The sequence below is a fragment of the Ursus maritimus genome, unplaced genomic scaffold (assembly GCF_017311325.1).
Source record: "Ursus maritimus isolate PB19 unplaced genomic scaffold, ASM1731132v1 scaffold_11, whole genome shotgun sequence".
Taxonomy (NCBI): Eukaryota; Metazoa; Chordata; class Mammalia; order Carnivora; family Ursidae; genus Ursus; species Ursus maritimus.
The window spans coordinates 41,291,348-41,318,407 of NW_024423453.1; the positions used below are offsets into that span (position 1 = coordinate 41,291,348).

The 27,060-nt window shown below is 37.9% G+C and overlaps 2 protein-coding genes across 19 annotated transcripts in view; one reads left to right on the forward strand and one right to left on the reverse strand.

Annotated features, from left to right (window-relative positions):
* Positions 1-18,252, reverse strand: part of TIGD4 (tigger transposable element derived 4) — a 32,119-nt gene extending 13,867 nt beyond the window's left edge. For 5 of the 11 annotated variants that reach the window (XR_005833905.1, XR_005833904.1, XR_005833907.1 and 2 more), the window contains exons 1-4: positions 17,997-18,252; positions 11,111-11,195; positions 10,712-10,790; positions 2,087-2,191 (exon numbers count right to left, since the gene is read on the reverse strand). Coding sequence is in view for 5 of the 11 variants with exons in the window: in XM_040626363.1 (XP_040482297.1) it covers positions 8,796-10,331 (1,536 nt within the window). In the remaining 6 variants the exon portion in view is untranslated. Of the gene's footprint in view, positions 1-2,086; positions 2,192-7,426; positions 10,791-11,110; positions 11,196-17,996 lie in introns of those variants that run through there. The other 6 variants (XR_005833906.1, XM_040626363.1, XM_040626361.1 and 3 more) reach the window with 6 other exon arrangements.
* Positions 18,253-18,373: 121 nt separating this feature from the next.
* ARFIP1 (ADP ribosylation factor interacting protein 1) overlaps positions 18,374-27,060 on the forward strand; it is a 114,013-nt gene continuing 105,326 nt past the window's right edge. For 4 of the 8 annotated variants that reach the window (XM_008685488.2, XM_008685497.2, XM_008685491.2 and 1 more), the window contains exon 1: positions 18,427-18,653. The gene's annotated coding sequence lies outside the window, so the exon portion shown is untranslated. Of the gene's footprint in view, positions 18,654-27,060 lie in introns of all 8 variants that reach the window. The other 4 variants (XM_008685489.2, XM_008685496.2, XM_008685494.2 and 1 more) reach the window with 4 other exon arrangements.

The window sequence follows — 27,060 nt, forward strand, 5'->3', positions numbered from 1 at the left end:
TCTTTCCCTTTCAGAGCCTTTGCCCAGAACGGTCTTCTCTTCATCTCCTTTGCCTAGTAAACTCCCACTTATCATTCAAATTTCTGGTCTCAGCTCCTGACACTTCTTCCCTGACCCTAAGACTATGTCAAATTCCCATGTTATATGATTTTAGAGAAGCAGGTACTCCTGCTTCAGAGTATTTATTGCATTTGCAATGTTATATGTGTTTGTGTCACTATTTAGCAGTGTCCGCCTCCCCCATGAGACCACCGATTCCATAAGGCACTTTTTTTCAATCTCACCATTAAATCCTCAGTGCCTAGTCTAAGGAGTGTGATAGGTTCTTGTGGGATAAATAGTCATTTTTCCCTCACTACAATCTTTAAAGTCACTAGGATTGAATCAGTTCTATTTGGAAAATTCCTGGAGTAAATAAATTAGGTAAAATTAACCTGGATTTCCTGGGATTTTGTATGATTTCTCTAATAGAATAAATGAGTGTGACAGACAAAGATCAGATTTGGAAGAAAAAGTCTCAAAATGAAGTTCTGCCGCCTAAGTAGAAGTAGATGACGTGAAAGGTTGTTAGGTTAGCCTTTTGTAGACTTAAACTGTACACACTACAGTTCAGGAATGCAAAAATAAATCTTTTTTAAAAAAATAAGCTTGGTGGGGGCAACTGTGGCTCAGTCAGTTGAGTATCCAACTTGATTTTGGCTTGGGTCACGATCTCAGGGTCATGGGATCGAGCGCCATGTTGGGCTCTACACTCAGTTCAGAATCTGCTTGTCCCTCTCCCTCTGCTCCTCACCCCACTTGTGCCCTCTTTCTGTCTCTCTAAAATAAATAAAATCTTTATAAAAATAAATAAAAAATAAGCTGAGCCTGGGTGGCTCAGTGGGTTGAGCGACCGACTCTTGATTTCAGCTCAGGTCATGATCTCAGGGTCATGAGATCAAGTCCCCCGTAGGGTTCCTCACCGGACGTCGGGCCTGCTTGGTACTCTCTCCCTCTCCCTCTCCCTCTGCTGTGCCGCTCCCCCCCCCCCACCGTTCCCATGAGCATTCATGCCCACACTGTCTTTCAAAAAAAACCTCTAAAACTTTTACTAGCTCACAAGTCCCCATATCCATTCAGTAGCAAAAAAACAACAAACTTAATCTTTCCAGGGAAATGTAACTGTCTTTTGGTTTAATTTCTAATTTCTTCTTAGAATTTATCCAGACATCATAAGATTTAAACTTTTCCCCAGAATTACCTCTTGGTACACGTGCAGGAAATTGTTACGAATAGGAAAGGTATTACAAAAAGGTAAACTAGTCAATATGTGTGTGTGTTGGGGGGGGGGCTTCCCTTTAGGGAAAAAAAGATTAGATCCTTGCCTCTACCACACACAAAATAAATTTAAATATGAAAACAAAACTTGTAAGCTAGTAGAAGAAAATACAAAGGAATATTTCATGGCCTTCAGGAAGGAAAAAGAAAAATAAACTAATTAGTATAAAGAAAGAAAGAAATTAAGTACTCTCTATTTATAAATGATAATGAAATGATCTGACTAGAAAACAGATTTTAATTAATAAGAAATTTTGGTAATATAACTATATATAAACCAGTCAAAATCATTCACTTTTTCTAGTAGTAATCAGAAAATTAAAAGGAAAATACTCTGTGGTAGCAATTAAACTATAAAATACTTGGGAATAAATTAAGAAAATAAATCATATACAGGGTAATCTGAAGTAAACATGATAGTAGTATTTATGTAAATTGGTAGATAGATATTTGTATTATATATACTTTACTATACTTTTTAATTAAAAATTTAAGATTAGAGTATATCAAATTAATGATTACTCTCTTGTGATAGCATACATGAGGTTTTTTTCCCGAGTTTATTGTTGGCTGACTTTACAACAATTTAAGAAATTAATGTAGGTGCAATGCGTAAGTCTGAGTCTTGTCATTATTTGTTTTGTTTTGTTTCCTTTTTTGGTAACTAATTTGTTGGTTTAATTTAATTTGGTAATTAACTGTTCATTACATGAACAATATGAAATTCTCTTAAATATTCACATTTTGAGAGTACGAATGAGGCAATTACCTTTGCAAGAGTAAAGAGATACCATTCTGGATCTTCTGGGAGGAATGGTTCCTCCACCCCGCAGGTAGTGACAGGAAAGTGGTTCTTATCTCTATGCAGAGTTACCTATTTTGCAACGTAGAAAATAAGGTGTGGTAGCAGCCAAAATACAGGCAGTGACTTTGCATTAACAAAGAGAGTTCAGGGGCATACAAAGAAGAAGTTAGGGGAAAACAAAACAAAACAAAAACCCAGTCTATTACAAATACAGGAAACAAGACTATCAGCAACTTTGCATGTAGTTGTCCAACTGAGCAAATATTTATCAATAGCCTGTTTGTTTTAATAGGCACTGTTGGGTAGATATATATAAAGAGCTTATACAACAGCCCCACCTTAAAAAAAAACAACAAAACATGATTTTGTTGGATTTGATGACTAAGAAAAAATAAGTAAAGGTGGAGTGAAGTGGGGCCCTATCCTTTCAATTTTTTCCCCTGACATATTGGCTAAGAGTACTCTGAACAAGGAAGCTGACTTCTTTGAACTTAAATTGGGCTAATGCACGGAGGTGAATATGCAATCTATAGTACACTAAACCAGCAAATCTAGTTTTTCACCAATTCAGTTCTATGCTATAGATCCTGTTTCACTTGGCAAAAAAATTTCTAGCCTGGCGTGGATGGTAAGATGTTCAACAAGGACCATCAGTGGAATAGATCTTAGTTCCAGAATTTGCAAGTCAAATGTAGAAAACTATCCAGTTCAGGCAAGCAAATTTGCATGTATGTGCAAGTAAAAGAAGTTAAAAAGTTTGGACCTCGACATTGCACTCAATATTACACGTATATTTAACCAATTTTCTACTAAAAAACACATAGTTTTCAGTCTTTTTTTTTTAAAGATTGATTTGTTTATTTGAGAGAGATGGGGGTGGGGAGGGGCAAAGGGAGAGGAAGACAGAGAATCTCGAGCAGACTCCCCACTGAGTGCCAAGCCCTATGCAGGGCTCTATCTCACGAGCCTGAGATCATGACCTGAGCTGATATCAAGAGTTGGTCGTTTGATGGACTGAGCCACCCAGGCGCCCCTCAAATAGTTTTCGGTCTTGTTTTCGTTTTAAGCTACTATAGGACCACATCTTTTATCAGCATTCTGAAACAAGAAGAGTTGTTCTGAAAGCCTTTTTGTAATCCATTTGATAAAAATTGACCTGATATGAATTTAGTTGGCAATAAAAACTATGAGGCTATTAAGCTATTTATAACCTTCACATATCTGACTTCATAGGAATATGTTTCACTGCAAAATTTTAATGTTTGATTGCGGGGTGCTGCCCTAGTATCTCCCGGGGGTGTTACATAATATGAAATATCTGTATATATTATCTTTTTCAAATCTGATAAATTCTTAACTCTGAAACATATATGTCCCCAGCATTTTGGACAAGGGATGATGGGCCTGTATACACGGCAACAAACATCCTGAATATTTTTATTGTTAGGATAAATTTGTATCATGTATGACATATTTTTAAGTCAGATTTTTGGGGTTTGAATCCTAGTTCTGTTATTTATTAGCTGTGGCTATACTTAATTTTCTTAGCAGTAAAATGGGGATGATAGTAGTTGGAGTTATTCTGAATATTAACTAACACAGGCAAAACACTTCGAAGCCTGGTAATTGGTATTTCATATACACTGACTATAATTATAATAACTAAATGTACCAATTTATATTTCCCACAGCAGTGCACCCATTTCTCTATGCTTTTGCCTACATTTGGTATTATCATACTTTATAATCTTGTCTAATGTGATGGCCCCTCCCCCAAAAGATATCCCCTTTTTTTTTTTGCTTGCATTTGATTCCGACTGATGTTAACAATATTTCCATACTTTATTAGTATTTTTATACTCAGCTATTCTTGAGGGTCATACCTTTTAAAAGATTTTTCTTTTAGTATGTTTCTAATACTAAAATACTATTTAAAATCTACATTTACCTCTATTTTTCCTAATATTTTCAAGTTTCTGTTCTTCTTTTTCATTCTTTCTTATTTTCCTCCCCCCTTTCCTTTCTTCACTTTTTTCTTTCTTGCCTTCCTTCATTTCTTTTAGAGTTTAATCCTTGAGAGCTTGTTTGGAGGTTGTAGCAGGGGAGCGCAGCTACTCGTATACCCTTGACCGAAGAACGGTCCTCCTCTATAGGGGAAGGTCGTCCTCTTCGACCCTAGTAGAGTTTAATCCCAAGATTCATTTTGATGTCTGACTTTTTTAATTCCTATATTGTTAGCCATTTGCCCTAATATCAGTTACTGAATAACCATCTATTTCACCACTATTGAAACCGTTTTTATCATATGCATATTCTTTTTCTTTTTCTAGACATCACGTATTATTCTTTTGATTGACCTATTAACTCTCTTGCCCACACCATATTGTTTAAAATTGTAGTATATGTCAAATACTCCCGATTTTTATTTTTCAAAATTTTCTGAGATACTGATGCGTATTTATTCTTACAGACAAAACTTTGAATTGTTTTGCAAAATTTTCAACAAACCTGCGTTAGGATTTTTATCGGGATTAACTTGGAACAAATGAACATATATTTCAATATTGAGTCTTTCCATTTATTCAAGGCCATGAAAAATGTCATGTCTTCTTAAAGTTTTATGAACTTGGAGCACCTTGCTAATAGGTATAGCTGATTAACAAGTTCTGAAATATACATACCCTTTTAGTTTATAGCAAGTTGGAAACTGATACAGCAAGTCACAAACTGATTAATATGCGAATACTTTTTTTTTTTTGAGAGAGAGAGAGCGCACGCATACATGAGAGCGTGAGCAGGGAGAGGGGCAGAGGGAGAGAATCTTAAGCAGAATCCACACTGCTCGCAGAGCTGGATGTGGGGCTGGATCTCATGATGCTGAGATCATGACCTGAGCCAAAATCAAGAGTCAGATGCTTAACTGACTGACCCACCCAGGCGCCCCATATGTGAATATCTTTATTGGTAGTAGGTAGTTGTTATGGATTGAATGTTTGTCACCCTCCAAATTCATATGTGGAAGCCTTAAGTGTAATGCTGCTTGGAGATGGGGTTTGGGGGAGGTGATTAAGGTTAGATGAGATCATGAAGATGGGCTCCTCATGATGGAATCAGTGCTCTTATAAGAAGAGATGCCAGAGATATCCGCCCCTCCCCCACTCCCTGCGATGGCACAAAGAGGTCATGTGAGCATATGGTGAGCAAGTGACTATCTGCAATACTTTGCTGAAGCTTTGCACAAGGAAAAATGGAGGTTTCTAAGTACCTTATTCCTTCATTCAAAGTGAAAATGTTTTAGTTCTACAGATAAATTGCATATTCCTAAAAATGTTGACTTCCCTATTTTATTTCATGGAAGAGTGCCAATGAGAAAATTGTCATTGATGTTTAGTGACCATAAGGCTAATACCTGGGGATAGCTGGAAGAGCAGGACGGAGGTGCCCTTCTAGTCATTCTTTATAGTCAGGGAACACTTTCGAGTTTGCTAAATGCATTTGCATGCAAAATTTTCTTTCATCCTCAAAATAAATTCAAATGAAGTGTCAGTCTCATTTTATGGGTAGTACAAACTGAGGTTTAGAGAAATGAAATGTTTTTTTGCAAGGTAGCATAGAACTAGAGCTAGATTTAATTTATTCTATTGAATGAATTTTTTTTCTGAGAACTTACTGTGTGCAAACTATGGTCCCCCAACCTAGGCCTTTCTCTCCTCTGGTGGTAGGAATTCTTCTCAGCAACTGGTGTATCTTCTTGGCTACCTTATGTCACACTGTACTTAGCTAGGTAGCTCTAGGTACCCCCAAAGATCCAGCCCACCACTGGACTCTGAACCTGTTGGCAGATATGGGGTGCTACCTCCCCTAAGGGACAAATCTCTCTCTGCCAGTCTCTGCTGAGTCCCTACTGAGCCAATGATTGAACAGGGCTTCTCTTGACGTCCGAGGTGTTCGCTTGGGAAGCTCTCCTTCAACTCTCCCTCCCCTATTCTTCTCCCCCTTCCAATTATTCTGCTCTGTATACTGTTAATGGGAGGTTTTACACTTGACATTAGGTCCAAATGAGAAGTCAGGCAGGCAACATAACACCCTCAGGTCTTGGTTTACTCATTGTCCTACTTTATCCTGAACAAAACCTTTCATTAGTAAAGTGAATCAATGTCCCAAACTCAATATAAGATTTGTTGTTTCATGAAGTAGACAGAGGAGAAAACATTGTTGCAACAGTAGAAATTTATAAAGCTAGAACAATGAAAATAATACCACGTTTCACTGAAAAGCAGGTGAATTGTTAAGTGAAGTTCTTTTCTGAAAAGACAAGTGATATTTAGTCCCAGCTTTGTAGTAACTGCGTGTGGAGAAGATAAACCAGGAGCGAGGTATGCCGTGATTGTCTGGTCTAGGAAAAGTGCATTTAAAAAATTTTGTTCTGAAATTGTTTAAATTTATATAGCTTGTACACTACACAGAAGAGTATACAACATTAACAACTTAAAAGTTTATCTTTAAATTTAAATCTGCAGGCATCTTTTTCTTATAGAAAAGGCTCTATAGGAGCCTTGTCTAATTTTATCCCCTTTAGATTTATTATGCCTCAGAAATAAAAAATGAATCACGTCATATAGGAGAAAAACCGGTAGGTACTTTTAGCACTTTGGGCATATTGAAGTTGTTTCAAATATTTTCTCTAGAACTCCACGGGAAGCGCTGTGTTAGAGTGGTACAGAATTACCAAGCCAGAAAGTCTGAGTAGTTGTATTAGTAACAGTGTTCTCAGGAGGGATCTTGGGAACAGAGCTATCAATATAGATTCAGCAAATTCTCTGAAATATTTCACTCTCGGGCCTCTAAACTCAAGGGGAAAAAAACCCAGCATTTTCTTGTATGGAGTATAGAAGAGAAGCATTGTGGTATATAGTTAAAGGAACACAGGACTAGATGAGAGGAAACTACTGCATTTTGGTTTGGGGCCTGAGATTTTAACCAAATTATTTTTTCAGGTTTCAATTTCCTCATCTATAAAAGTAGAAGCAATAATTCCTATGTCATAGAATATCTGGAATGATTACATAAAAATATTGGATATCAATATGGTATGAAGTAGAGAAACAAAGAGAAAAGAATTATTGAAGGCTCAATGTATGCCAGGTGCTCTAGTTGCAGCTCGGGCTCTTCAGAGAGATTCCGATCCATGATTTAGGTCCACAATTCCAACCATGCTAAACTTTTAAATCAAATCATTAATTAAAATGCTTTCAATTAATTTAAGTAATCTATATTTTGTTCTACAAGAAATTTTCTTAATTTGAATATATTTTTAAGGCTTGGTATTGCTAAATCTCAAAAGTAGAATAAATCAACAATGGAAAATCAGAATACCTTCTGTAAGTATTTCCTTCCAAATGTGTCTTTTGTTGGCAGACTAACAATAATTCATAATAAAAATAATCTGTATAACATTTTGCACTTTTTCAAAATACTTTTCAAAGGGTACCCTAAATTATATGTAATATGTTAAATAAGTATGGCATTGAAAATCTGACAAGAGAAAAGTCTGAAACGTTATATTTTTCTACTTTTAAAGACTATTTTATGGATGGAGAGTAAATCATTTCATACAATATTTTAAAATATTCTGTAGACAAAACTTCCTCAAACAGAAATTTAATTCAATATGTTAACCATTGAATTTGAAAGAAAAAAAAGATTAAATACATCAAAATATGCTGAAAAGATACTCAGTTTTTCCTGAAAATAAAATTCAGTAAAACTAAGAAAATAATATGATAGATTAAAAGTTTCAGCTGTTAAAATTAGAAAACTATCTAAGAACCACATAAAACATTTTCTTTTCTAGTAGCTGCATATATATCTTCATATATACTTTTCAAGAGTAATCTTATTAAAATATAAATATTATAAGAGTTCACAAATGTTTCAGTAATAGATTTTTCTATTAAACACACATATATGCATACAAATATTAGGAAGAATCCATATCATCTTCTGGTTATGGATGACAAAAAGCATCTGATAAGGTCATAGTCTTTCATTTGACCTTCTACAGAAACAACTGGAAAATAGTGACACATATTTTTAATCACTTTGGTGTATAATTGGGTGAGATTTTATTTTCAGCACTTTTCCATAATTTCTTCTCAACAAGATAAGCTAGTCACAAGAAAAATTAAGTAATTTAAAATTAATACTTGATATGAGGCTAGAATATATGCCTTTATAAAAATAAATATCTAAGTAATAGATATTTTATTTCTGAGACGAGGTAGATAAAATAAAATATTCTAGAACGTGATCTGCGCTTAAAAAAAAGAAAATAGCAATCACCAATTCAACCTGTATGAATCAAATAGCTGGAGAGTTTTATTTCTGACATCTATACCATATATTTCAAGTACAAGGCCTCTGAAATACATTTTCTACTCCCCAAAACCTTGCTAAATTGAAATTCATATCTTTCATTTACTTACTCATTATTTAATCTACCTAGGGAACTCTGCTATTCAGGTCAAAGACATATGCAATTAAACCAAAGTGGGTTTTGTTGTTTTTTGTTTTGTTTTTTTTTATGTTTAAGTGGTATTTTCCCTTTATATACCTTATATAGTAAAACACATCAGGAAAAGCTATTACACTTCAGATGTTGTACTACAAATAATTATTTAGATGATGAGTTAATAAAAATTTCAAGGTCTGCTAAAGAATTATGAAGCTCATCATTCATATCTTGACTTCTAAGAAAATTTTTAAGAGTATCTAAAGCAGTTATTGCCTCATTTTTTGATGGTAAAGGGAGTTCAGTTCCTAGAGATCCACCATCATCCTCTTCGTCGGAAGCATAAAATCCAGTATCATCTGATTTACGTTCTTCGGTGCATACTGAATCACCTTCTGGTGCAGCTTCACAGGTCTCCAAATCATCATCAAGGGAAGCATACTCTTCTATAGATAAACCTTCAGGAAATTCCACGCCAGCTGCCTGAGCATAGGCAACCAAATCAAGACCAGTGTCTGTCTCTGCGTTTGTCTTGTCACTTTCTCCCTTTTGAGATTTGAATCCTGCCTCTTCATAGCTCTTAATGATAGTCTCTGGGGTTACAGCCCTCCAACAAAGGTGCAAAGTATCAACTGCATCTAGTAGGGAAAATGTAAATTCTTTGCTGCCTTCAACAGAGCTTAAAAATTTCTTGATAAGGCAATGTCGATATTTGATTTTAAGGCTTTTAATAACACCTTGTTTCATAGCTATAAATTTGGAAGATAAACATGATGGAAAGAACGCTAACTCAATGGACTTCAGGTCCTTTACCTCTGGATGTGAAGGAAAAGAATCAACAAAAATCACCACTCTTCGTTGCTGGGCTTGAAATTTCTCATCAAGCTTCCGCATCCATTGTTCAAATACATCTGAGGTCATCCATGCCATTCTGTTAGCTTCATAACACACAGGCAATGATTTTATACCTTTGAAACAATGTGGATTTCTGTTTTTTCCAATGATAAGCAAAGGAAGTTTCTCTGAGCCATCCATATTCGTCCCAACCACCAGAGTTATTCTGTCTTTGCATAACTTTCCAATTGAGCATGTTTCTCCTTTAAATGCAAATGTATTTGTAGGTAACATTCGATAAAGCAGCCCCGTCTCTTTTATATTAAAAACATTTTTAGGATGATAATCATTTAAATAATAAGGAAGTACATTTTGGTGCCAGACAGTTGAAGGGTCTACTGATACACCCGTAGCTTCTACAGGTTGAGCTCTGAATACTAAACCATACCTGGATTTAAAGCGATCCAGCCAACCATTACTGCACTTAAAATCATTATGTCCCAGTTTCTGGGCAAAATCATTAGCTTTTAGACGCAACATTGGACCATTAACTGGTACATTTAGACACTGAGCAATTCGATACCACCTCATTAATGCCTCTTCCAGATCGGTGTAAAAAGCAGTTCTCAGTCTTTTTCTCTTTGGATCAAATCTCAGAGATTCAAAGGCTTCTAGAACCTTGTCTTTATTCTTCATAATAGAAGACAGCGAATTTTTCTTTATTCCATATTCAGCTGCAATTTCTGCCTTTTTCTTGCCACTTTCTACTGCATTTATGATGTCGATCTTTTCTTCAATGGATAAACTTTTCTTTTTCTTCACGGTTACGGGCAGAGCTGAGGCATCCTCGGAAGCTTCTGCCATCTCCGCCACTGCTTATGTGGAGATTGCTTGTCTTTCTGCTGGCTGTTTCTTTAAATTTCTAAACATTGATAGTAAATATATTTTCAAAGGTTTCTGAACAAGAAAAACGTTACAAGCTGCTAGAATATTTTAGAAGAGAAACTTCCGTCCCAGGACCTGTGTGGCTCAGTTTATAGTTTATTCAGTGTTCCAGAAGTCAAGCTAAAATAGAAATCTCATTATGTCAAACCTGTCCAGTCCTGCTGATATATTTTTGGAACTTCAATCCTTTAAGATGATCCATTTTATCCATGCGCGCATTCAACCTCCTATTAATTCTCCACAGAGGGCCTCTGAGATAAGAAGGAAAAGCATTCAGTAATTTTCATGCAAAATGTTACCCATTAATTTCCAAGTCTTTTCAGGGTGGAGAAGAAAGTGGTAGAATCCTTCTAGGATTTGATGGTATATCTTCTGCCTCTTGAAAACAGGAAAAAAAGAAGAAGAAAAGAAAAGAAAAAAGAAAGCTATTTTAGCAATGATGTGTCAATTGAACATCAAAAAGAATACTTATGTAATTAGTTATGCTTTTAATAATAATGAAAAGAATGGGAACATGTTTCTGCAAATGTAATAACCAAAGCTTCCAGGAGAAATGCTTACCTCCTAAAGGGCCTCTGTAAAAAGCCCTCTAGCTCTGCTCTGTGCATTTGAATTCTCACTTGCTTTTGAATGCTTTGTAATATATACTTCTGAAATAATTCAGGCAAATTTAATCTGTTTTAAAAATGGGCGCTTACCAAAATTAAAGAACTAAAAATGATGCTGGATAGATCTTTGGTGGCTATTTTTCACATGAAGTCACAACTGCCCCCTCTGACTTCTCTAAAAGAAAAACACAGTCAGACAGTAGTCACAAGGTTCAACTTTTAATAGCACATGGGAGACAGTCTGGTAGAAAAGGCTTCACTAAAAATCAGATCAAGCGATTCCATTACAAATGTTATAAATCTAAATATTATTTTATCTAAATGCTTGCAAAACTAGTAACTCTGTATCAACTTGACACATTAGCCAGAGGTACAGAGGCCAGAAATAATGGACAAAATGTATAGGAATAAGCAAATAGTTAAGAGGATGTAACGCAGAAAAAGACTTAGACTAGAGTAAGAAGAAAAGTGACCAGGGGTTTTAACGTCTCAGGACCTCCACTTCCTTATCTGTAAAATAAAGGGCTTATTATAGCGTAAGGATATGGGCTTTGGTGCCAGACACACCTGAGTTGACAAGTGATTCTGCCATTTAAACTTATGTGATCCTGGGTAGTTTACATAACCATTTGAATCTTCAGCTTCCTTATTTGTAAAATAGGTGTAACTACAGCCCCTGCCTCATAGGGTTATCGCACATTCAAGGAGACTCAACAAGCGAGTGTAAGGCACTCAGCACAGCATTTAGCACCTTACAGAGTGTTCAATGAATGTTTGGTGATGATCTCAACATCATTATCTTCTCTCTAATGCCCCTTTGGCTGTGTCAATCTTTACAATTCAAAGATTTTTCAAAATCCTACTTGAAAACAGAAGCAAGAATCCCACTGAAATATATATTGAAAGCAAAGACCCTCTCATATCAAACAGTACTGTGAGAACAGTCACACAGACCTAGATGGGCTGGCCCCTACCTTCCCAGGTGGCACCTACCCTACCAGAATCTACAGGCCTGGGGCCTACTGCAGGCCAAAGTAACAAGCTAATTTGACAAGCAGGTGTCACTACTGTATGAAATAGTTTGGGCACGATGTCCTCCCAGGTTTCAAGATGTCGTATGCATTTGTCGCACAAAATTTTTGGACAAGACTTCTTGTCAACATTCCTCTGCCTTTGTTGTCTACAAGAAGTAATTTTTATCCTAGAAATTACAACCAGTAAAGGAGTTTTTTGTTGTTGTTACTAGAAAAAAGTCTTAATAATAATTATGATAGCCCAGGGCTTTAGTTTCCAGACACCTTTACTTCCCCGTATTCCAAACAACTCAGGAGGAAGATAAAACTGAATTTTAAGCTCATATAGTTATAATGCATTTGAGTGCAGTCCAGAATCTAGGCTTTCTAATGTAAAGTTTACCATTCTTTTCACCATGTTACAGTTTCTTTGAATCACATTGGTGTGGCCTCCTCTGATAATAGTTTATACACTCTATGCCTACCTGAACCTAACAAAAAACAAAACAAAAAACAAAAAAAACTTACCAAAATAGCCCAAAAAACAAAACAAAACAAAAACAATATTGAGCCTCTACAGAAGAACAGAAGAATAGGCCTTTATGAATTCTGTGAATACAAATAGCAACCATATCCCACTATTAAGTCGGCTGACCTAATACGATTTGACCATTCAACTAAAAAACAAACAAAAAACTTGCTCATATATGGACCTCTCTACACATTTTTCTGTAATTTCCTATAAATCTACAATTACTTCAAAATAAACATTTTTAAATATCTTGCTCTTATTAGGAAGATACCGGGGTATCTGGGTGGCTCAGTCAGTAAAATGCCTGCCTTTGGCTCAGGTCATGACCCCAGGGTCCTGGGATGGAGCCCGGCACTAGGCTCTATGCTCAGTGGACAGCCTGCTTCTCCTTCTCCTTCTGCTGCTCCCCCTGCTTGTACTCTCTCTCTCTCTCAAATAAAAAAAATAAAATCTTAAAAAAAAAAAAAGGAAGATACCAACCTTCAGAAATTGAGATTGCAAGAACCAATTTTTTAAGAGAAAACCATGCAAAACTACTCGCTAAGAGAAAAAGGGACTCTCCCAACTTCTCTCTTCCTTCTGTCTTCTGTTCTTTCCCTTCTTCTTTTGTTCCTTTCTTCTTTTTTTTTACTTCTGCCTTAATCATTTATCAGAAATAAACCCTATTATCTCAAATAACAAGGATTACAGAAAAAGTCACTTGATTTCCTCCCATATTCCCTCCCAAATAAAGCAATATAATATACACAGAGATAAGTGATTATCTTGATCAAATTGAAAATAATGATATGTTGGGGCGCCTGGGTGGCTCAGTCATTAAGCGTCTGCCTTCGGCTCGGGTCCCGATCCCGGGGGCTCGGGTCCTGATCCCAGGGTCCTGGGATCAAGCCCCACATCAGGCTCCCTGCTCAGCGGAGAGCCTGCTTCTCCCTCTCCCACTCCACCTGCTTGTGTTCCCTCTCTCGCTGTATCTCTCTCTGTCAAATAAATAAAATCTTAAAAAAAAGAGAAAAGAATGATATGTTTATTTAGAAAGATATTAGTTGTTTTCTGAGAGTTAAAGTATATATTTCCTTCTAAAACAGTAGTGAAACCTACAATTTTCCATGGTAATATAAAATACATCTTTATTCCTGAAACAACCACATGCCTAACGCCAAACCAGACAAGCCAGACTTTTTCCCTAGGAAAGAACAAGGCACCGATACTGCTTAATCAATGAAGCTAACATTTTCCATTCTCCCACAGTATAATGTCTGGAATATTTCTTGCAGAGGGTAATGGCAGGAGCTAGTATTTCTCAGAAGTATCCATCTGTCAGTTAAGATCATTAATCATTCTACTCCTTGAAAATATTACCACAGAAAAATACTGTACTACATGTAAGATACTATTTTCTCTATGTCAATGGTAAAGCTAACTAAAGAATAAGAATCGGCAAGTCACTAAAAAAGACTTACCAAGTGAACTCCAAGAAAACAATAGTTAATTCTACTAGTAACAAGAGAAATGTAAATCTTCTTTCAAAACACGAGATACTTGTATGTTTTTTTTGTTTTTGCCTATCGGAATGGCAGTATCTAGTATTTGCCAGAATGTCATAACATAGTTTGTGAGGAGGTATATAAATTGGTACAAAGCTTATGGAGGACAAATTAGTAATATGATACAAAAACCTTAAAACCGTGCATAACTTTTACCCAGCAAGTCCATACCTAGGATTTTAACCCCAAAGAATAATTATAAATATAAAAATAACTAGCTTACACATGTATTCATGATCTATTGCTGCATTTAGTAGCTTAAAACAATACCCATTTATTATCTCACAGTTCTGCAGGCCAGAAGTCCAGGTGATCTCAACCAGATCCTCTGCTTAGGATCTCACAAGGCAGAAATCGAGCTGTTAATCAAATGGGACTCTTATCTGGAGGCTCTGGGGAAGAATCTGCTTGCAAGTTCATGCAGTTTATTAGCAGAATTCAACTTCTTGTGGTTGTGGGACTGAGGTCCCTGAGTTTTTTGCTGGCCGTCAGCAGAGACTGCTCTCAGCTCCTGGTTCAGGTCCTTGACTGTGGCCCTTTTCATTTCAGCAACAGAGAACCTTCCTCCTGTCAAATCTCTCTTACGCTTCGCATCTCTCTGCCTTCTCTGCTGCAACCAGCAGGAGAAAACTCCCTGCTCTTAAAAGGTTCCCGTATCAGTGTAGGCCCATCCAGATTATCTCCCTTTTGATTAATTTAAAGTCAACTGACTACATTTGCAAAATCCCTTGTGCATGTAATATAACATGATGAGAACGATGTCCTACCACGTTCATATGAGAGGGAATTATGGAAAGTGAGAATCACTGGAAGTTATCTTAGAATTTTACCATACAATAATATCTTCACATTGTGTTGTTTTATAATTACAGACAAAACAGGAAAGAACCCAAATGTGTAAAAAGGACTAAGTAAATAAATTAAGAAATATGTATGCGAAAATACTGCTGAGCCACTGAAGGAGAATATTTAATGATATGAAGAAAATTCCATAATATTTTAAGTGAAAAAAGCAAAATGCGAAACTGTATGCCAACAAAACCAACATATACTGAAAGTTACATGAGGGCAGAGGCTCATGGCTATTCCCACAGTGCTTAGTGACCAGCAAACAGTAGGTTCTAAATAACAATTTCTTAAATAAATGTAGAAAAAATATATATGCATAGAAAAAAAGACATCGACAAAATGTTGAATGTTAATTCTAGATAGTGGAATTATGAAAAACTTCAGTTTTTTTCTCTTTGTAGTTAAAACAATTTCTACTCTTATGTTCCACTCAGACTACTCTTCACGGGCTTCTTTAAATGTTCCATTTATCAGTATCCTCTAACAAATGTTTGTTTCCAGAGAATTACACTGTGTAATCATTAACTAAATATGTCTCCGTGAAAAGGGAGCTGATGATGGAGAGTGATAGAATTATTGTGACATTACCAGAATCCCCTAGAAAAGATTTGAAGGTAGCACCTTTTTCTTTCTCTTGAGGAAATAAAATTTATACGCAGCATACCGTATTCAACATCTAAAGTGAAGAAAAAAGGTTGCGTGCACATTTAATTTGTTCAGAAAGGAATAATATTCTTTAACCTGTTGCCCCCCCTTCCTTTGTGGTCAATAAATGAAATATAGGCTGTCAGAGTTCCCACAAGCCAAGTGAATAAAAGGCACCAGATTTTTCAAAAGCTCAATAATAGCCAATAACAGTAGAAAGGTAAATTAATAGATAATCCCCATGTCATAAACATACACAGCAGACAACTATTACCTTTTTTTTCTTACCTCTCCAAACATAGATGCCAATTTAGAGAAAAGAAGTAATCTTCTATTCTTCCTAAAGAGAATGAGCAGGCAGAATTCCCCAAACTCTAGGGCAAAGAAAAAAAGAGAAAGAGAGAGGGAAAGAAAGAAAGAAAGAAAGAAAGAAAGAAAGAAAGAAAGAAAGAAAGAAAGAAAGAGGAAGGAAGGAAGGAAGGAGGGAAGGAAGGAAGGAGGAAGGAAGGTCGGTCTCCATCTAAGCAGGGTTAGATTTAAAATAAGGTATTTGTGTCAGCATCAAAAATTTCCCCCAAATCAAAAAAATACCAGCTACTGCTTCCTTTTTCCAAAATAAATTACATAGAATTTCACTGTCTTCCATCACCAGCTGAAGTAGCTTCCAGTGTTTTCTTCGAGCCAAACTACATTCTAATTTCCCTCAGGGCTGCAGAAATCATGGGAAGACTAATCCTGTGTGGGGCCTTGCACTATGTATGAGGACTAATCCCATGCAGTACCAGAATCACACCGGACTGGAGTACCTAACATGATTAACGGCACCTTCACCAAACAGAAATGAGCATGAGTTCCAAGCAGTTCCAAATTCATCTGAATCTCTATCAAAAACAGCAGCAGCTGCCGAGGAAACTATCCAGCTAAGAACAAATAATTAAAGCAAGTGTCCACCTTTCCAATTTAAGAAACACCTCTGAGTCTAACAATTTAATAGTTAGACTAACTCTAATGAAGCTAAGCATCCCCAAACTCAAGAGACACCTGGCAGGAATCCTTAAGGTGCCAGCCAACTCAAACGGTTAAGTACGGATCATTCAAGCACCACTGAGCACTGCCATGCTCCTCTTCCTAATTACCCCTCCGAAACTAAGAATACTGGCACTTAGCTACTAAGTTCCATTCTGTTCCTATACAATAAGAGCAGTAATTATTCTAGACTGGGATCCTTTTCTTATAATTGAGAAGACTAACAAGATGGCTTTGAACAGAAAATTCCACAGTAGGCTATGGAACTGAAGTTACAGTTTGAACGAACTGGCATATGCATTTGCTCTTCTCTTTTTGTTAAGGATAGAGCCACTTAAGATGAGGGTCCTTTATACACAGATTCATGTTTTGAGACTTCAGTACTATTTTTAACAGAGGAAGTGTCCTGGAGATCTCAGCCATAAATAATGTTATTTACTTTTGAAACATTTGTGTCCTCGGGTATTTACTATTCACGGATATGGGGAAGATATTTGCACAGGGATCTATGATTCACTACGCTGAAACTCCCTAGAATCTGTAAAGGCAAAGGTCTGTCTTCCGCACTTAGCCATTAAAAATGTCTCATCAACGAATATGACAAAGGCAGGTGAGAAGTACACTCTAAAGAAGAGTAAATCCCACGGAATGCACTGTTACCCTTCGAATTTCTACAAGTGAAAAGGCGGTAAAAATGAGCATGCAAGGCTTTCAAAGGAAAAACAGTTCAGAACCTTGATGCGAGATGTATGTGGATGGATCAACCGTACGTACTGTATGCAAATGAGCTTCAGATATGTCTAGCACCACTGCGCAGCCACACATTCCCTCCATTCAGTGCCAGGGGTAGGGAGAGTAGCCACAGAACAGGTTGGGGTCTCAACCTAGTAAACTACAAAGGGCTCAGAGAGAAAGAATTGTTCAGCAGTTTCTGTCAACAGGTCAGTGAGCTACCTAAGAAGAAATGGGGCGAGCAAATAAAGCTGAACTCAGTCATCTGGATAAAGAAACGGAGCAGGAAAAAAAAGTATAAGGGGTCCACCGTCGGCGAGCGAGCAGCGCACAGTGATTACAAAGACAGCAAGTCCCAAGAACTCAGGGATGCCAGGCTTGGGGGTCTGGTCTTCCTGAAGGGGGTAGGCGTGAGTGACGTGGCCGGAGTGGGGCGCTCCAGGCACCGGTGAAGCGAGGGCGAGGCGCCCGCATCCCGTCTGTTCCCTTAACCCCGCATTCCCTCCACCCTCCCACTCCCCGCGGGACTGAAACAACCTTCTACGTGCTCTCCGGCAGCCGAGAAAGCTTTGGCTCTCCTGTGATATGCGTGGCGGCGAGCTACGTCCACCTCCACCCTCCCGCCACCGGCTCACCGTCTGCTGTGGGGACGCCTAACGCGTGAAGCTGGGGTGTATGAGTGAGAAAGAAGGGATGCTGAGGGCTCCAGGAGACCTCCGACCACTCAAGACCAGGCCCGCGGGCCCTTCTGCAAGCTCCGGGCTCTGGCGGATGCATCGGGACCCAGGCGCACACCCCTCTGTGATTCGACCACAGGCAGAAAATTACCCGGGCAACAGCACCTGCGGAGCCCCGGATGTGGTTGCTAGGGCCGCAGCGGGAGGGGCGGGGCCAGCCTCCAGGAGAGGGGCGGAGGAGGCCTCAGGGGAGGTGCGCTGGCACCATCGAGATGTGGCTGGGCCGGGCCAGATTGAGGGAGAGAGAGGCCGTCCAGGGCCAAGGACAGCGCTACTTCCGGTCTCCTCACTTCCGGCTCCGCTGCTCTCAGTGTTGGTGCTGCAGGCCGGTTTAAGAGGCTGCCGGTCTGAGTGTCCTCGGCGGTTGGTCAGTGTGAGGCTGTGACAGCTGCAGTTGCTCCCCGCCCCCGAGGATCCGAGGTGCGTGGGGGGAGGGGAAGAAGGAAAAGGCCCAGGTCGCGTTTCCGTTCACTTCGTGCCAGGTTTGAGGCGATTCCAGGGAGCAGCGGCAGGGATAATCCTCGACGTGAGAGCTGCCGAGTTCCCTGCAGACAGGTGAGGGCGGAGCCGGCCCGCAGGACAGCGGGGCGGGGGGGAGGAGGGGGGAGGCAGGCTCGTCTGAGGTAGTTGGCGGGGGCGGACACGTTGCCTTTGGAGCTTGCCATTCCAGACTTGCACTAGACACTTCTGTCCCTGGTCTGTGCCGTATCTGCCCAAGTATTCAGCCTTTGGTTTCTGCCCCGACCGCCTGTGTCCCCGATACAGCCGGTGAAAAGCGGGGGACTGGCCCTTGCAAGGCTGCACTCTCTCATCCTTGCATGCATTGGGTGGGAAAAGGGGTGGCAGGATCCAGGTTTTTTTCTCCACTAAGTCTCGGGGTGGGCCGCCTTTAGGTTTGATGTCCAGGCTTTTTCTCCTCGGCTCTCTGCATCCCCTACTTCCTCTCTCCCGCAGTGAGAGGAACGGAGATAGTGATCGTCCCTCCGAGACGTTCATGGGGCAGTGGTGCGGGGAGGAGCCTTGCCTAAGAAATGTCCCAAGTCTGACTGTGCCTGTGAGGACGGCCAAGGAATGCTGGAGTTTGGGAAGGAAGTCGTGCTGTCGTCTTCTCGTCCGTTCCTTTTTTCCAAGTTACTGTTTACGTGTCTAGGAAAAGGAAAGAGTTTGGGGTGTTTTTTTTTTTTATGAACAGTTTCTAGACGCTTTTCCCTTTTATTTTATTGCTTCCTTTGTTTTGTTTTTATCTCCATCTTGAACCCTTTGATCTCAAAAAGTTTATAGTTTACACTTCCTACAAATCCTTAAGCCATCCCCTTTTAGGATTTCTGTCTCCTCCCTTTGTTTTCTCCTAGATTAAAGTACGTAATTTCTCTAATTCGGTTATCTTTTTCGTTTTCCTTGCTCAACATGACCAACACCCTCTTCTAACCAGGTCTAACACTCCTTATCTGAGAAAACAGAAGATACCTCGAATCTTACTTTTTGAATGAAAATCTCTGCCTCAGTTACTTTCATTCCTTTTCAGATTAGTTTGCCTTAATCCTGCGTTATGCCTTGGGGTCCATAGTCTAGGAATCCATAATTTTCAGGGGTCTTCTCATCCCCATCCCTGAAATTATGTGCAGAATTTTGTTTGAGTGCATGGGGGTGGGGAGGTGGGAGTTGTGGGAGAATGTCCACTTAAAAAAATCACATTCTCAAAGGAGATATAAGTCCTCCAGATAGATTAAAAACCATTCTTGAGTGCCTTGTTCAAGTTAATGACAACTTTTTTTGTGGAGCTTTTATTTTTACAAACTGTAAATAGCTTGTATTGGGAGAGTAGAATGCAGAGATTCTAGCTTTATACTGAAATCTCTTAACTACTTCAGAATGTCAGTGTTTCTAAATTCTTTCCTAGACCTAGAGAAGGAAACAAGACTGCCTACTTATTTAGTTCCTGATTTGTGGTTTTGAGGTTTCTTTTTAGGGATAGCTGTTTGTGGCCAATGCTGTGGAGATCTGATGGATTTATAAATTAATGTGTTTATATTATTATTTAATACATGTTAAATACCACCAACCTGCTAGGTACAGTTCAGAATAAAAAATGTAAATTTTGATTGTCCTTTGCTTTCATTTTCTTGTTTTTCCCTTGAGACCTTCGCTTTGCTAGGAATGGCAAATAAGATGTTTCAGGAGTGTAGTTCTTTAATTTTTGATATGTTGCTGCTTATCTTGTCATCCCCTTTCCTTCTCTATATTAGGTATTTTAATGATTCTTCTTTCATGTGAATAAGTTAGTATCCCTCCAAACTTAATGTGAGTTTAGAGTGTGTACTTACTGATTTGGTTGGGAAGTGTTTACTGGTTGAGGGTTGAAGTTCTAAATGTTTGACACTTGTTTCATAGAATGTTAGAACTTGAAGAGACCTCTACAGCTTATCATAGTTTGTGTAGAGTAACCAGATTCTTCTGCTCACAAAATTATTTTCCTGCAGTCTAGCATCACTGGGGGGAGCAGAAAACATAACTTTTAGAGTAGATTATGCTGAATTAGTTTCTTTCTAAGCTAATGACAAAGCAGATAGGTTATATCTGACACCATACCAACAATTAACATTTGTTTGCTTACTGTGTGCCAGGCATTATGCTAAATGTTTTAGGTGACTATCTCATCTAATCCTCACAGCAACTTTATAAGACGGCTAAAATCTCCATTTTTATAGATGAAGAAACTAAAACTAAGTGATTAACTGAAGCCAAAGTAATCTGTTCAGAAGCACACTGTTGGAGTCAGGATTGAATGTAGGTTGTTTGACTCCAGACTGAGCTCTTAACTACTACCCTAGACTGCTTCTACCATATTTCCTTTACATCATTTTTGGCATGACTTGGGGGTATCTCACCTTACTTCCTATCAGCTGTTAAGAAAAGAAGATCTTTTCCCTTATTAATCTTCAGTAGGAGAACACCTTTTTGAATGTCATACCTTAAAGTATGATGAAAAGAAATGAACTTAGTGAAAGCTTGTGGAGTGTTTATTTGATAAGAGTTTTCCCATGGGGATGGATATAAATCTGTGTGTATGTAGAGTGTGGGGGTGTATTATGACAGGAGGAGTGGAAAGTGAGAAAAAGGTTTTAAGTAATAAACTTGGCTTTGTAAGAGTCTGGAAGTATAAATACATCCAAGAATGATAAGTTTGGGATGGAGTAAGGAATAAACTCCGGATGAAGGAAGGAATAAATTCAACAGGGAATTTTTTTTTTTTTTAAGATTCATTTGTTTATTTTTAGAAAAAGAGAGAACGAGAGGGAGGAGCAGAGGGAGAGGGAGACAGACTCCCAAGCAGATTCCACACTGAGCGTGGAGTCTGACTCAGGGCTCCATCTCGCGACCCAGAGATCATGACCTGAGTAGAAGCCAAGAGTCAGATGCTTAACTGACTGAGCCACCGGGTGCCCCTCAACAGGGAATTTAATATAATATGGCTATGGATGAAAAAACTAACAATATATGTACAGACTGGAAAGAGCTGTTCCACATAATATAAAAGATGACGACTTAAGGACCATGACAGTCTGAAAGTCAGATATGCACCAGCATTATTTCTAGGGTGTATGAAAAAGACTATAAGACAAAAGAATCTGAAAATAATCTTGTTATCTTTGGTCTACTAGCTTTAGGCAGCCATGGAAGCCACTGAATAGCTCTTGCAGATTCTCAGCTATTGTCTACGAAAGTATGTATTTTTTTTTTCTCTTTCCTTTATTCCTTTGCTCTTTCTTTTTCCTTCTGTCTCTTATTCTTCTCCATGATTTGTAAACCTTTGTCTTAGGGTGGTTATGGCAGCTGTTGCAGGAAATAGCTCAAATCTTTTGTAAAAATATGGCAATATCTTTGCCATATTCTCTTCTAAGAGTTTTTATTTTGTTTTCTTTTTGTATATCTGTGATAGCATTGGACTAATAGCTCCTTGATATTCAGGCTTGATTTTCTTGGCCTTTTAGGGAACTGTGATGCAGTTTTTGAAGCAGGATCATAAGAACAGTGGAGTTGCTAATGAGGCCTAAATATCCAGAGGAGTCAGTTGGCCAACTCCAGTTTCTGCTAGCATGAGATAGTATTTTAGAACAAGGTTTCCAGACTTTTCTGCATCGTGGCAGAAATGATTTACTTGTATGGCAGACTATACTGGCTCTCCCTGGCTCCCTGAAGGCTGAGGGAGGGGGTCCATATTTCAGCACATCTATAATTCATTCTTGGCACACTGGTTGGAAAACTGTGCCTTGGAGAAGAGGAATATGTTACTCTTTGTTTAATACCCTCTGTTTATTTAGCGTATAATAATTTACAAAGCACTTTCATACTTCAGTTTTTTTCATACTCCATTTTACTCTTAGTTTTACTCCAGCCATATTAAGTAAGTGGAGCAAATAATATTACCATGTTAGAAATGAAGAAATTGAGGTTTTAGATAAAGTGCTTTGTATAAGGTCACACAAGTAATAAGGGGTGGATCAGAAATTCAAATCCCAGGTGAAAAGAGTCCCTGGGGTTTAAGTTAGTGGCATGTAACCTCCAGGATGGCCAGGACCCTATTTGTTTTGTTTAAATGCTACCTTCAGGGCATCTAGGGCAGTGCTAGGTACATAGAAGTCCATAATAGTTGTCATTTATTAAGTGCTACTCTGGCTAGGTATTATGTTTTATAGATGCTATATATTAGGTATTCTTATTTTCTATTAACAAATGAAGAAACAGGTATAGAAACCAACAGAAGTAATTAGTCCAAAGTCACCCAAGCTGTAAAGGAGAACCACAGACTCATAACCAAAATTGCTTGCTCCAAAGCTTTATCTTTTCACGATAGTGACTGAATGATTTCATGACATTGTAGGGAAGAGATTGGGTTCCAGTTTAAGTGTGTGACATTGGTGGCAAAGGGGGATGGTGATGGTGGTAAAGGGAGCTAGGCAAGTGGACTATTAAGTGTTTATTTTTGGCAGTTTTGAGGTTGAGTTCTAGAGATGGTGCCTGTCTTTTTAAAAAGATTTCCAAGGTGTTTTGAGATGGGGGTGGGATAGAAGAGTAACGTAATACAACTCAGTAACTTGGCCCATTGGTGCTATAGGTGCTTCTAATAAAAGGGCTAAAAATACAGATCCTCTTCATATATGACTAAATATTAATTATAGATTATTTTTTAAAGGTAGGTTTACTATTTGTTCTTTCTGTATTTACCAATTTTTCTATATGGCATATTAATGACTTTTTAAAATATTTTAATTATACAAGTAATATATATTCTTCAAATTAAAATTCAAATAATGTCATAAGCAGATGGAATGAAAGTTTCTACTGCTCTAATCCCTCTGTCGCCCACACCCACTGTCAGTTAATTTGCAGGGTAGTTGCTGGGAATTAGACGAAATAGATGAGGAAGCTCTAAACCAGCTCTAATACTGTAGCACTAGCCACATGTGGCTATTTAAATTGGTTAAAATAAAATAGGAATAAAAATTCAGTTCCTCAGTTACACCAGTCACATTTCAGGTGCTCAGCAGCCACATGTGGCTTAGTTGCTCCTTTACTGGGTAACGCAGGTATAAAACATTCCCAACAACGTTGGCCAGCCCTGCTAAAACTTTAAAATACTACATGATTAGTGACATAATTGCTGTGCTATTGAACCAAGATTTAAAAAATCTTTGTATTCCCCATGGTGCCTAGCAGTTTTTGTTTTAGCTGATGAAATATTATTGCATATTCTCTCCCAGTTTTTTGTTTTAACTAAATCCAGATGGTCAAAGTCTAATGTTTTCCTTGCATATTTGGGGATTATAGTTAGCTGCTTTTCTAGGCTAAAGAAGACAGCTTTTCTAAGGGTGTGTTTTCTATCTCCTCTGAGCTCTAGACCTGTATATTTTGCTTTCTAGTTGGCGCCCTCTCTTGGGTATATTAAAGGTATCTCAAATACAACATGTCTAAAACTAAATTGATTTCCCCTTCACTCCCACCCCCCCCAAAAAAAACCAAAAAAATCCCCAAACGTTCATCCTCTTTCTTTGTTCCTTGTTTCGGTGAGTGACTCCATTATCTTTCTAGTTGTAAAATCCAGAAAACTAGGAGTGGTTCTTAATAACTTCCTTTCCTGGTTACATCCAGTCTGTCAACAAGTTTTATTAATCTTACTTTCTGAATATCTCTTGAATCTGTTTACTTCTTCCCATTTCCACCACCACCACTTTAGTCTGTTACCATCCTCTTGCTTGAAATTTCTACAATAGCCTCCATTCTTGTCTGCCCATTTCTATTTTGGCCCCTCTCTAATCCATTAACCATCCTGAAGGCATCGTGTTTTATTTTGAAACACACATCTGATTGTCACTCTTCTCTCTACCTTCCCAGTCTATGGCTTCCCCTTGCTTCGAGGATAAAAATAAAACCCCTTAACAATTCTTAACTCATCCTCACCCTCCAGCCTCATCTTTTACCGTGTTCTGCCTAATTCTCCACTTCAACCATTCTGGCCACCTTTTTGTCCTTTGTACTTATCTAGCTCTTTGCCATTACAGAGCCTTTGCACATGCTTTTCTTCCTGTCTGGATCACTCTTTAACGTTTCACTTCTCTTGTTAGCCCCTAGCTATCCTTCACACTTCAACAGAAGTTTTGTTTCCTTAGGGAATACTCTAACCTCTGAGATTAGGTACTCTAACCTCCCAGATCACACATTTACCACAGTCACAATTTACATTTTGTGTGTGATTTTATGATTGTCTTTCTCTTCCATTGCCTCCAAACTCCATGAAGATAGGGACCAAATCTTTTTTTCTTTTTTGGCTCATTCTTAAATACCTATGACCTACCTAGCTCAGTACCTGATATGAATATTGAAAACTAATTATTATAAAATTTAGTACAATATTCTTAGATTATATTATAATAAACTCTTATTTTAGAACAGTTTTAGATTTATGGAATTATTGCAGATAGTGTAGAGATTCCTGTATACCCCATGCCCAGTTTCTCCTGTTATTAACATACTGTGTTAGTATGGTACATTTGTCACAATTGATGAACTGGTATTTATATGTACTAACTTGTGTTCAGATTGCATCAGTTTTCTCCTAATGTCCTTTTTCTATGCCAGGATACCACAATACATTTAGTTGTCATGTGCCCGCTTGGTTTTCACTGGTTCTCAGACTCCTTGATTATGATTATAAGTTGATAGTTTTGAGAATTACTAGTTAGGTATTTTGTAGACTGTCCCTTAATTGGGATTTGTCTGATGCTATTCTTAGAATTAGACTGGATAATGTGTTTTGGTGAAGAAGACCCACAGAGGTAAAGCAACATCCTCATCATATAAAGAATAAATATTATCAATGTGCTTTACCACTGTTGTTAACCTTGGTCACCTGGCTTGAATAGGGTTTATCAGGTTTGTCCTCTGTAAAGTTACTCCTCCCCCCCACCTTTGCGTATTGTACTTTTTAGAAGAAAGTCACTATTAGATGAAGTATGTACTAAAGAAGTAGGGATTTATGTTCCATCTCCTTAATAGTGGAGTATATGTGTGAATTTTTTGAATTCTCTGCAAGGGAAATTCATCTCCTTGTCCTCTTTTATTAACTTAATCATTTATTTATACGAATATTGACTCGTGGGTATTTATTTTATACTGTGCCTTATAATCCAGTACAACTTCGTTTTGTTGCTCAGATTGCTTCAGCTTTGGCCATTGGGAGCTCTTTCAGTTGGTTTTTATATTCCTTTGACATATCCCCATCATTGTGAGGATTTTGTTGTTTTGTATGGTTTGTTGGTGGTTGTTTGGTTGTGTTTTTTGGGTTTTGGGGTTTTTTTTTGGTGTGTTTTGTTTTTGTTTTTGTTTTTAAGCACATCTTTACTTTCTGGCACTACAAGTTGTTCCAGGCTCATCTTGTATATTTCCTGCCCCAGTCCTAGAATCAGCCATTTCTCCAAGGAGTGCTGGTTCCCTTTATTGGAGAATGGTATTAGAAATCAATATCTGGGAACTGCGTGTGCTCATTCTTGCTGTGGTTGCTTCTAAAAAATATACACCAACTCATGTAAATACACATATCTATAAATACTTCTTTAACTATCTGTATCTGTGTTTAAGCTGTATTCTTAGATTATTTACTCTGAACTTTTTTCCACTGAAAACAATTACCTGTGAATATTGAATATAAAACTATATTTATATAGTTTTGAGAATTTAGTAACAATTAAAGTACTCCAATTCTTTTGGTTCTTGGTTGGCCTCACTGCAATGTTCCCGAACTCAACCAGTCATTTTATGAAGAATGAGGCCACAGTACGTTGAATAATTTAGAGTTTATTTACAACTGGTTTTCTTTTCAGGGAGTAATTTAGTTTTGAGAGTCTTACCATTTTACTTCTCATTAGTTTCTCTGTAACAATCTGAATGGGGAAAATAAGACTTCTCCAGTGAATTTTATTACTTGGTTAAAAGTTAGTAATGGTGGTAGGGATGGGAATAGTTGAATATTGATTTTTATTTTTTATTTTTTAAAGTTTGTTTATTTTTATTAGTAATCTCTACACCCAGCATAGGGCTTGAAGTCATGATACCAAGATCAAGAGTTGCATGCTCTTCCAACTGAGCCAGCCAGGTATCCCTGAATATAGATTTTTAAATTGTTTCCCATTATTACATATAATTGAGAATTAACTGTGTTTTGTCAAAGCTTTCTATTTTTGAATTATCTAGACTGATGTGTTTATCCTAATGAGCAACTTAATCTTAACTTCTCACTATCCAAAAGGACTTAGAGATATCTAGCAAAATAGCTTTTACAGATACAAGGTAATTGTTGACATACAGGCAGCAGCATAATGTAAATGATTCTTCATTATCTTCCATTTATTTGGTGGTTTTGCTTAGGAAAGGGAATGTAATTGTGTTTTGAACATATAGTGTGGTG